This window comes from Megalobrama amblycephala, linkage group LG3, assembly GCF_018812025.1.
Source record: "Megalobrama amblycephala isolate DHTTF-2021 linkage group LG3, ASM1881202v1, whole genome shotgun sequence".
Taxonomy (NCBI): Eukaryota; Metazoa; Chordata; class Actinopteri; order Cypriniformes; family Xenocyprididae; genus Megalobrama; species Megalobrama amblycephala.
In genome coordinates this window covers 43,754,300-43,767,013 of record NC_063046.1, presented here as the reverse complement: position 1 = coordinate 43,767,013, position 12,714 = coordinate 43,754,300, and the positions used below count along the sequence as shown (strand labels likewise).

Here is a 12,714-nt window from a genome sequence, read left to right as displayed (position 1 = left end):
AGCAATGAAATTATCACATTCAAGGTCCAGAAAAGTTGTTAAAACAGTCAACGTGACTACAGTGGTTCAGCCTTAATGTTATGAAGCGACAAGAATACTTTTTTTTGCACAAAAACAAACAAACAAACAAACAAACAAAAAAATTACTTTATTCAACAAATTCATCTCTCCGCTGTCATTCTCCTACGCTATTTACGCTGCGGCGCTTCCGGGTTCTACGTCAGAACACCGGTGTTCAAGTGAACAGCATGACACATGCATGTGATGCTGACGCAGGAGCGGCCAATAATAACTTAATGGGAATGTTAGCAAAATGCATAATATTACTGTAAAAAAATCTTTCCTAGTTGTTTTCTCATCCTTCTCATTTTTATCTTATTAATAAATCTCCTTCTTTCTGTCTCTCTAACTTCCTGACATGCTGCCTAACCCTTCCTTTCTCTTTCTGTCTTTCTTCTCTTTTCCACCCCCGGTCCTCCTTTGGGAATTGTCTTGGTCATGCTTCCTGTGGCTGTGATAACATAATGAGCTCAGATGGAGGGGGGGGTATGTCTCTAACCATTTCACGTCACAGATGTTTCTCCTCTAATAATACTCTGCTGAGAATTCAAACTTCTTTGACCAGCTTTCCCGAATGAACCGTAATTTGGACAAACACCAATTTATACTCCTCATGAGTCAGAGGACAAAATAAGTACTCCTGTCTTTCTCAGTTTAGCAGGGCTTTCTCAATAGCAAACAGGAAGCCATTTATAATTGTAATGTCAGAGAGATGGTTTATTAAATCTGTCTTACGCAAACTAGAGTAGAGGCGCCACTGATACAGGCTTGTGGTCTAATCCATCAGCAGATCCCTGAGATTTTTATAATTGTACTTAATGTCAGGCCAGATTACATGCATTAAAACAGCGTGACTCACACTTACACAATCACAAACCTTTTACTCACATTAACGTTTTTTCTCCACTCATGCATGAATGTGCAGCACTGAGTAAGTTTATTACATGGCTACTTACCAAATAAATATGTGCAAAAGAAATATTGATTTTAATTTAAATATTTTATAATTCTATATTATCTTAAAAGTTACACTACAAAAATAGTCCATTACAATGTACAAAACAATCAGCCTAGCAATATTACAGTAATATCAATACTTAATATCAATACTGAAGATCTCTACGGGCATTCCCATACTGCAATATATATATATTATAATTTCTTTTCTGGCCAAAATTTATTTTAAATATATGGTAAATATATGTATATAATGTATAAATATTAGCTTCAACGTTCATATAAACAAAATATATTCATATTAAAAAGCCTAATAGAAGTAGCCCAAATATTATAAATAAAAATGATAGGCCTACATATATTCGGTCTGAATGATGTCCTACCTATTTCCATACCTCCGCGCACATCACACGTCATCAGCGCGTCTTGTAAACAGAGTTGTAGACAGACAGCCACCAAAAACAAACAGCAGCAGCCTTTGCTCCTTCTGAACCAAAATAACGAGCTTATACTGCGTTCACGCCATGTCCTAACCGTAATTATGAGATGGCAACCCGTGACGTTCTACCTGGAGCTGTTCACGTCCTCTGACTCGGATTTATGTCAACAGCACTATTAAAGTTCACCCAAAAATGGAAATTCTGTCATTAATTACTCACTCTCATGTCTTTCCACACATGTAACGACGAGAATTTTGTGCCCCATAAAAAAACAAAATAACGACTTTATTTAACAATATCTAGTGATGGGCGATTTCAAAACACTGCTTCATGAAGTTTCGAAGCTTTGCGAATATTTTTCGAATCAGTGGTTCGGAGCGCGTATCAAACTGCCAAAGTCACGCCCCCCAGTGGTGAACCATTGAAATTTCGAAACACAACGTAAGGAAGCCTTGTTTACTGAAATCATGTGACTTTGGCAGTTTGATACAGCTCCAAACGCAAAAAAAAAAAAGTATTCTCGTCACTTCATAACATCAAAGACTATAGAATAACACTTAAAGGGACTTTGATAACATTAAGGTTGAACCACTGTAGTCACATGAACTGTTTTAAATATGTCTTTATGAGCTTTCTGGGCATCAGAAAGCGTTAATTACCTTGCTAGCAATGGAGGCCTCACTGAGCCATCGGATTTTATCAAAAACACCTTAATTTGTGTTCCGAAGATGAAGGTCTTACGGGTGTGGAACAACATGAGGGTGAGTACTTAAAGGTGCTCTAAGTGATGTCACACGTTTTTAGGCCAAAACATTTTTTGTCACATACAGCAAACATCTCCTCACTAGCCACTAGCTGCCTGTCCCCTGAACAACACTGTAAAAAAACGTGGTCTCTGTAGTCGCCACAAGCTCCGAAAACAGCAATAAAAACAAACTGGTGCAGCCTGGACCACGAATCATAATAAACATGCTCCAGCCAATAACCAACAAGAATGATTTTAAATGCATTATTGTATTACATTTACTATAAATAAAGCTGCATCTGATTATGCTATGTTAGCTATTTGACAAAATAGTGTTTTTCTGAGGCATGGTAAAGCATGGTATTCACAAAAAAATCAAGAAAATTTATTTAAACAATAAGACTATATGTGTTAAGCTATATAACATTAGTTTTCTGTCTATAAATATATCAAAACAGATGTTTCCTTCTCTATTAAAATGTGTAATATATTAAAACGTCTTTGGTGTTTTCATGGTTTCTACAAAATAAACCCGGAAACCAAGGGTAACGCGGGTATGGCGCAATTGACAGGCGACTCCTCACACATCCCGGAGCCTTGGTTAAAATTGCAATTTTCTCACGATTTACAAATAGTTGGAAACATTTTGGATATTGTAAGTACTCAAATGAACAAAATATATAAAACTGGCCTAGTGGTTTTTGGATATTTTACTGCAAAAATATTACATATTGCACCTTTAAAGGTTTTTTATAACTTTTAACTTAAGCGCCTTGCACGAGACTCTGCAAAACACACAAACGCAATGGTCACATCCACATATTTAGATTAAAAAAAACAATGGAAAAGTAGCTCAGTGGAATGGAAAACCGCTTTCTGTGTGAATGGCCCCTGAATGTCACTAAAACATTTTAAGAGCATATTTAAGTTCTTTTAAAACATTTCTGATCAGAAATACTTTTGAAACTACTATAACACTGGAACATTTTAGTCCTCAGAGATATACCACAGCTGAATTACATTTGCACATTTAATAGTGACAAGGGAGTCAAAAAACCAACTGCTTAACAACAGCTGCAAAATCTGGTAATGGTTTAGGGGACTTCTGGCGATCGACCAAATAGTTCTGAGTTCTCTAGTTTGCAATGATTTGAGAATGATATGAGAACATTTTAGTTGAAATGGGATGGTGATGTTGACACAAGAAAGTCTTTGATGTAAAAAAAGAAAGAGAGCAAAGGCTTGTTGAGAAAGAAGTTAAATAACCAACGCATGTTGTTTTTTTTACCAGTCTTTTACTTTGTTTAAGTATAATGAATTGGACATACGTTCTGAGAGCAGAGAAGGCTGGTCACATTCTGAATCTGCTTTTCATTAGGCCATTGGGTGAAGAGTAGAAAATGGTAAATCAGAGGTGAAAGGTTAGAAGTTAAAGACTCAGTAGGTGCATGACCAATAGTTCAGTCTAAGAAATCTCCAGACCTGCATCAGAGGAATGCTACTTCATCTGTGCTGAAAGATAAACAAACATCTATTTGAGTGGGTGAATGGGACATCTGGAAGAAGGAAGCCAAAGAGACCCTCAACGAATCTCCACAGTACAACAAAATCCTTGACACAGTGTAAGTAGGTCAAAGGTCATGGGAACCACCAGTCAACAACCTCTTCCTCCCATGATTATAAACAACATAGCTGGATTATGTTATCTAACTGTCAGGAAAAGTAGGGATAACCCTAGTATAGCATTTTGCAAAATTGCCCCCAGTCACATGAGAATCTATGTTTCCAATAAATGGTCCTCCAATATGTTTGTTTTATTTATCTACTTTCTGTATAATAAATGGCTTGGTCAAAAATAATCAGTTTATCCTTGCTTCACATTGAAGAGATTAAGGAAATTCATTTTTAATACAAGAAAATCATTACTAAAGAATTGAATTTAAGAAAGTCATTTAATCCTGGAAAACCAGGAAACATTAGCATGATAGCAGCTAAAACAAAGAAACAAAAACAGCCTTTATGGCCTTAAAACCATTAGATATAGAGTTCAGTGCCAGGAGTCCCATGCTTCCAGAGGGCTGTGATATCACCACTCATCTTCTATGAGAACTTGCAAAAACAACTGGCAAGTTTCATTGTTTTGCCTTATATTTCACAATCACTTGTGCAACAGTATGTTGTTAACACTTTCTAAATCCTCTGCGGTCACATTCGTCAACCAGTTCATCATCATAGTGCCGTAGCTGACTTGACCTTGGATGACAGCACTTGTCGGAACCTTCTCTTCAACTCTTGCATGTTCGGGCTCTTTGGCCTGGCAAGGTGTAGCCCACCTTTTCTCTTCTCCCCATTTCCTCCTCCCAGCGCTCGGCTCACCTCCTGACATAAGTGCAGAAAAGCAGCCTGGACGCTCTCATGGTTCTCCCTGGCCGAAGCCTCAAAGTAGGGCCCTCCCAATTCATCAGCCAGCGCCTTACCCTCATGATCCGGGACCTGCCGGGCACGCAGCAGGTCGCTCTTGTTTCCCACGATGATGACGGGTATGTTGCCGCTGGGATGGATTCTGCGCACATGTTGGTAGAGAGGCTGGATGGTACGGTAGCTGTTGAGGTCAGTGATAGAGAAGACGAACACATAACCATCTGCCCAGTAAATGGAGCGATTGATCTGCTCCTGACAGTAAAGACCCTCTGCATCATCCTGGAATGAGAAAACTGCTGTTCTTATTCCAATTATATAAAAAAAATTTGGACATTTTTATTTATTTTAAAAAACCTCTCCAAGGCTGCATTTATTTGATTAACTATACAGTAAAACAGTAATATTGTGAAATATTTTCTATTTTGAATAGGCCTATATTTTAAAATTTTAAGCAGCAAAACTGTCTTCAACATTGATAATAATTTTTCTTGAGCATCAAATCAGCATATTAGAATGATTTCTGAAGGCTCACGTGACAATGAAGACTGGAGTAATGATGCTGAAAAATCAGCGTTGCTGTCACATGAATATTTTAATATTTCACATTAACAAAATAACAGTTTTAATGTATTTTGATCAAAGACATGCAGCCTTGGAGAGCATAAGAGACTTCTTTCAAAAATTTGAATGATTACAAACTTTTGACCAGTCGTTACACTATATTGGAAATGATCATTTTGATGTAAATAAAAAAGAGAATCAGTATTCAAAACATCATTTGTTTATTTATTCAGTTGAGCAATTAAAATAATTATGATATTATTTTACTGATTGCTTCAATTGTAATATATTTAATCTTTTTTCAACAATAACAGAACTAACTACCAATAAGTTAGTTCTAACATAACAACTAAGAAGTAAACTCTCAATTATCATAACACCTATAAATACACTGTGCTTGAGCCAGGATCAGATTCATTCAGTTGAAGAGAGCCCTTCAGTACACATGAGTCAGACTAATGAGCTTATGGCTGAACACACCCTTTTTATCTCCTCTGCACTGCATACTTTGTTTACAGGCCAAATGTTTGAACTAATATTCCCCACAGTTCATCTGAAGCATGCAGGAATCCCATAGGCAATGACTGACTGATCTAAGTGACTGTGATAATACTCCATGGGCACACTTTTGATGAAGGCTTAGCTTAAAGACGGAAGAAACGCATTGGTATAATGTGGAGGTACCTGCAGTGAGACACATGGAGTGTCCTGCACTTGTAAAGAAACTTGCTCCCCATCCAAATTAATCTTCCTTGAATACAAGGCTCCTAGAAATGTTGAACAAAAATCACCTTGTAAAACAATAAAGCTCTTTAGAGAACTTCATTACGCTTTTTCAGCCATTTTAAGTTTAATTTCTGATGAGGAAAATCATGCTGAAAGTCTGAAAACTTGAGTACAAATGACAGAAATGATTGTGATGAGTAAAATGGGCTGAATTAAATGTTATAAAGATTTAAAAAAAAAAAAAAAAAAAAAATCACAGTTCAGTATAGGATCACAGTAGCATTCATTATAATGTTTACCTGTGTTGGCTTCATAGTCTCCAATGAATCTCTTAGTAAGAAATCTTACAATCAGAGCTGAAAATAGAAACCAAATGGAAACTTTGCTTTAGCATAACAAGCAGTGTCACATAGCTCGTGCACAAGTCAGTGTATGTCGCACCCTGGCGTTATAATGCTTTAAATATCCCAAACATCATCATCATCATTTTTCAGGATTAGAAACATGCATAACATTGGGACTTTATAAATGACTTGAAACAGAATGCAAAAACATTAAATCTCCGAGTCCTATTAGAATGAGTTACAATGAAATAAAAATATGAAAGCCTATGCATGATGCCATAAAGAACAAAAATTGTTTTAAATATAACATATATGCATTAAAAGCTACATAATTTGATACACTTACCTGTTTTTCCAACATTGCTTGCCCCAAGAACAACTATTTTGACGTTTTTGTTAGGCACGCAGTCTAGTACAGGGTACTCCGGTATGGGAACTAGCAAAAAGTTGCTAGAGCCACTGCTCATTGTTCTTGGCTGTTCGATAAGAAGACGCATTTAGAAAGCTGTAACTATTATTAGTCTGTCTAGAAATGCATGTCTTTTCTTCCGCTTTCTCGCGCTACTCGAGCCCGCTTCACACGTTAGGTGTCCTCCTCCTCATAACGCAAGGAGCCTTCCGCTACTTCGGCACACAGAGGTCTGGAGAGACTGCTTTAAATAAATGAAAACATCCAGTGCACCCCAAACGCTGGCTCCGCTTCTGCACGACATGAATGTTAATTCTGCATAACGGCCCTCTAATGAAGTAACTCATAAAATCTAATGAAGTAAATTTGAACAGTTCACATCCCGCAGTTCCTGATCGCCAGATCTTTCTCCTCAGACCTCAACTGCGCCTTCAGCCAAAAAACAAACAAACCAAAAAACCAAAAAAACCGGACAAGCTGAAGAGGGGCGTGAATAAACCAGTGTGAAACTCATTTTTAAGATCAAATGGGATAGGATAAAATACAATAATTAGCCTATGTTTATAACAATTAAAGTAAATTAAAACGTTTTTCAGTAGGCTATGTTTGTGTCTGATATGCTAAATTTATTAATAGTTGTGCTATAATTTAAAAGAATTTGCGAATTATTATTATTATTTTTTTAAATGACTATTATTTTAATGACTTTCGAAGCACGATGGAGAGCGTCGCGAGAGCAGCTGTTGCCATGTTTACCTCAAGCAAACGCGAAGCTTATTTGACATTCTGCCTTTTGTGGTAACTGAAACCATAGACATTATAATAAAAAGTGTTTATTATAATGTCTATGACTGAAACGCTAAAAGGTCCATTCAGACCAGCAAAGATAAATAGGCCTAGCCTATAATGTTTAAATGACATAATCGTGCTGATTCAATAAAGAGTTTGGACGTTCACAGCACAGTTATAACGATATAACGACACAGAGGAACGATATCACTGGAAACACTTTCAGAGCAAATTTTTCCAGCTGATGAACGATGAAAACATTTGTGAGTCAATTAATCCATTTGCTACAGGCGACGGAACGTTATCGTGAGTTATTATCATCAGTTTAATTATTGTATGGTGTGATCGGGCCTTAAAGGGACAGTTCACCCAAAAAATAAAACTTTTGTCATCATTTAGGCTACTTCCCCTCAAGTTGTTCCAAACCTGTATGAATTTCTTTGTTCTGCTGAACACGAAGTAGGATATTATTTGTTTGGTTACTGACATTCTTCCAAATCTTCCTTTGTGTTCATCAGAAGAACAAAGAATTTCTTACAGTAAATGATGACAGAATTTTCATTTTTGGGTGAACTATCCATTTAATACAAACACATAATTTTGTTTGAACTACTTCAGAGGTTTAAGCATTAAAGGGGTGGTTTATTATGATTTCACTTTTTTAACTTTAGTTAGTGTGTAATGTTGCTGTTAGACCATAAACAACATCTGCAAACTTACGACGCTCAAAGTTCAAAGCAAAGGGAGAGATTTTCTTTTAAAGAATTCTCTGTTTAAAGTCGGCATGAAATCAAAATTGACCCTATTTACTTTGTTAGCGCATATTACTTGTCTTGTGGTGAACAATTAATCTGTGCAAGTTAATACACAGAAAAAATTGTTTGTCGTGGTAATCTTTAATCAAAATCTGAAGAGTTACTTCCAGTCTGGCGTTCCTTCTTTGATGACGTCAGTTTGACGGCTTGGGTTGAAAACGATTAAACCACTCCTCTCCAACCGTTAGTCTGCTATGAGCGAGAGATGGAGAGGAGGAGCGTTAAAGTAAAACCCTGCCCCCTATTCAATATTCCGTTTCACTTGGAAATACATCACAACACTGGAGAAAAGTCGTTTGCAACTTCCGGTTCACGGGGACTTTAAGGACTACAACAAACGGCTGGTAAGGACTACAACGAGCTTCTTCCCGGTTTGGTGACATCACTAACCCTAAAATTTACATAAACCCTGTCCCCGAGAACACACAACAAAGGGGTGAGGCCATATTATTGCAATACAGTACGTAACACAAATGCAATAGCATGTCATAAAAGCCAGATGCCAACATAAGGTATAAACGTAATTAAACTAAACTATACCTGTTCTATCTTCATGCAGCATATATTCTCTGGCTCTGTAGGCATCTTACAACAGTTCCCACATGAGCGATTAATAGATTATCATGCCAGAATATGCTAATCAATGACTTTAAGATATCCCACATCAGCTACATAAATTCATCAACTAACCATTCAGAAACGTCCTGCTGCATTCTACATGTTGTTACTTCTTCTTGAGCCTCTCCATTATTGTCCGACTCCGTATTGAACATAAAAAGCTGAACAGTTTCTGACATTTTCAGTCAGTCTGAGGTAATTGGCGCTGCTAACTAGTCTGGGTAAACCCAGCCTGATCTGCCAGCGATTTGATTTCGCTCGGCAACTCAGTCTGGAAACCCGTGCATTCATTTCTGCTGCGCTGTTACACTTTTGCGGGAACCAATCACAGACTGGCTTATCCACCTTGCTCGCTATTGGCGGGTATAACACGATGACGATAGAGAAGCGACGGCAAGCAGCTTTCAAACTCTATCTGATCTACCTGTCTCTCGCACGACCGTCACTCCAAAATAACAATGCACAATCACAGTGACGCCGATTGTGTTAAGCATTTACCTTATCTGAGAGAAATGTAGCAGAGCGTTGATCCGACAGTCTCTTCATAGGAAGATTACAAACAGCGATTAATGACACACAATGATTCTCTGCTGTTATTTTGGTGGTTTGCTTCACAATGTAAGTACAGGACTCTTTTACTTCATTGCCCCTTGATGGTAGACAATATTTTTATTATTTGCTCTATATGTTTAGTCTCCCTGCTTCTTGAATCTCGCGCCACCTGAGCTGACTGGAATACTTTTTGGTTGTCATGACAATGACGTAGTTTAGGGCGGCTATATTCCGCGTTCATTTACACTGAACCAGAACAGTATCAGACTCGCCTTTTAAACACTCTCGACGATGCTGAATGACTTGTTTAGTTAGCAAACAAATTGCTCGAGTGGGTGTAAATACCGATCACTTTCATGTTTTTTTGCACAACCTGCAAAAATCGCTCGATGCCATTGCTGCTTCTGCAAACCGCGGATCAATGCTATACAAACCAATACAAACTAACCCTGCGTCTCAATCAGCTCCCTAGTTCCCTAGGTCGTGAATCAGTATATCATGCAAGTGAATGTGGCTGATTCCCTGATCAGTGCTCTGACTACTGAACTAGGGAGCTGATTGAGACACACGGTAAACCTGTCTGGAGTTTTCGCATCGCTCTGCAAAGTACGTCATCCGGATCGTTGATCTGATTGGTTGAAGGACTATCCAATTGCGTGACTAATGCTCTTTGATCACGCCTCTTGTGCAGTAGGAAATACATAGCAAACTCCCCAGACCAATGTTCAATTTTAAATTGAGCTTGGTCTGGTGATAGCCAGACTAGCTGCTAACACGAGCTCTTGAAACTCCGCCCTTTTCTTGAGAGCAGCAGCTCATTTACATTTAAAGGGACACACACAAAAACGAAGCGTTTTTGCTCGTCCTAAAAAAGTGACAAATTTAACATGCTATAAAAAATGGGGTATTTTGAGCTAAAACTTCACATACACACTCTGGGGACATCAGAGACTTATTTTACATCTTGTAAAAGTGGCATTACATGACCCCTTAAACTGTGATGAATTAAATTGTTTTACTTGTTTCACTCAGTGAACAGTAATCTATCGATTGTTTTCTTTGTTTTAAATTAGTTACTTTCTCAGGAGATTAATTAACAATTAAAGCACTGCACATTCAAAAATGCACTTAAATGAGCATACAATATTATATAGGCTACTATTCATTTTTTCATCCCCTTTTTTCATGACACAGTGGAACAAACATTAAACCCACACATTTTTATCTAAACTAAGAGATTTAGGCCTAGTAAATCACAGTAGAAAACACTCTTTCAAACAAATGTGCACCAGATTTCATATTTGCAGTCAGTTGCTCAGGTGTGTGCGTGTGTGTGTGTGTGAGCAGGGATGGGCAGTATTTATTAGGGCCCAAGCGAAAATTCGCGCAGGGCCCTCTTGTTCTTCTAAGGATTATTAGGGCCCAAGCGAAAATTCGCGCAGGGCCCTCTTGTTCTTCTAAGGATTATTAGGGCCCAAGCGAAAATTCGCGCAGGGCCCTCTTGTTCTTCTAAGGATTATTATTAGGGCCCAAGCGAAAATTCGCGCAGGGCCCTCTTGTTTTTCTAAGGATTATTATTATTAGGGCCCAAGCGAAAATTCGCGCAGGGCCCTCTTGTTCTTCTAAGGATTATTATTAGGGCCCAAGCGAAAATTCGCGCAGGGCCCTCTTGTTTTTCTAAGGATTATTATTATTATTATTAGGGCCCAAGCGAAAATTCGCGCAGGGCCCTCTTGTTCTTCTAAGGATTATTAGGGCCAAGCGAAAATTCGCGCAGGGCCCTCTTGTTCTTCTAAGGATTATTAGGCCCAAGCGAAAATTCGCGCAGGGCCCTCTTGTTCTTCTAAGGATTATTAGGGCCCAAGCGAAAATTCGCGCAGGGCCCTCTTGTTCTTCTAAGGATTATTATTATTTTTTTTTTTTTTTTTTTTTTTTTTTATTTTTTTTCCGTCTTCCGGGGCTTTTTGGGGGCCTTAACATGCTCAAAAACTCTTGAAAATTGGCACACACATTGGAATCCGCGGCCATTAGGACGCCGGAGAGGCTGGTACCCGGGCGTGGCAGGGGGGCTCGACAGCGCCCCCTTGAAAAAAGTCTGAAAATTTGGTCCATATATTAAACACGCTTGCACGTATTAGTATGAAACTCAGTACACATATAGACCTCATCGGGCCGAACAACTTTCGTGCTCTAAGTTAAACACCACGCCAACAGGAAGTCAGCTATTAAGGGTTGTTTGAAAAACGCATGCTCTGGAATTTGATATACTCCTCCTAGACGATTAATCCGATCGCCACCAAACTCGGTCAGCATGAAGTCAAGACACTGATGATTAAAAATTGCCAGGGGATTTTTGATATCTCGAACGGTTTGGCCGTGGCGAGGCAACGAATTTATGGCGAGAAAAAGGAAACAGGAAATGTGTTATAACGTCTGCATACATATATTGATCTTTATGAAACTTCACGAGTGTGTTCGTTATAGGAGTCTGATCACATGGATGTGACTATTGTGAGTCAAAGTTATAGCGCCACCAACTGGCAGCAGGAAGTGTATCACTTTTTGAAATGTTTTGAGATCACCCTCTTATTTTTACCTGATTTGCTTCAAACTTCATCAGTGTAATGTCAATACACAGCAGATGTAGACCTATGACAGGATTTTTGATATTTGAAATATTGTTGCCATGGCAACAGGTCAAACTGTAATAATATTCTTGAGTGTTTTTGAGGCTCTTAACATGCTTCAAATTGCATGAAACTCGACACACACATCAATATTGTCAAACCAGTAGACATGGACAAAGCCATAGAAATGGGCGTGGTGGAGGGGCTCAGTAGCGCCACCTTTTGACAAAAGTGGGGGGGTTAGTTTTTCCTACAATCACCAAACTCGGTACACATATTGTTCTCATCAAGCCGGACAATTTTCTAATTTACATTCATTAGCTCCGACCAACAGGAAGTCAGCTATTTTGGTTTGAATGTTAATTTTTTGAAAAAACAGGCTATGAATTTTATACTACTGCTCCTACAGGGTTTATCCAATTTACACCAAACTTTTTTTAACTTGTTGCTAACACATTGAAGTTGTTTAATTGCAAACGGATTTTGGATATCTCAAACGGTTTGGCCGTGGCGAGGCAACGAATTTATGGCAAGAAAAGGGAAACAAAGTGTTATAACTTCTGCATACATTAATTGATTTTGATGAAACTTCGGCTTAGTCTTCGTTGTACAAGGCTGATCACATGGATGTGACTATTGTGATTCAAAGT

At 38.2% G+C, this 12,714-nt stretch overlaps 1 protein-coding gene across 1 annotated transcript; it reads right to left on the bottom strand.

Moving 5' to 3' along the window:
- Positions 1–3,980: 3,980 nt before the first annotated feature.
- Positions 3,981–7,746, bottom strand: rasl11a (RAS-like, family 11, member A). The gene is made up of 4 exons (XM_048185605.1): positions 6,601–7,746; positions 6,210–6,266; positions 5,869–5,951; positions 3,981–4,902 (listed from the first exon to the last, which is right to left on the bottom strand). The coding sequence occupies exons 1-4, from the start codon at positions 6,749–6,751 to the stop codon at positions 4,432–4,434; spliced, it is 762 nt and encodes a 253-aa protein (XP_048041562.1). The 5' UTR covers positions 6,752–7,746; the 3' UTR covers positions 3,981–4,431.
- Between the last annotated feature and the right edge of the window lie 4,968 nt (positions 7,747–12,714).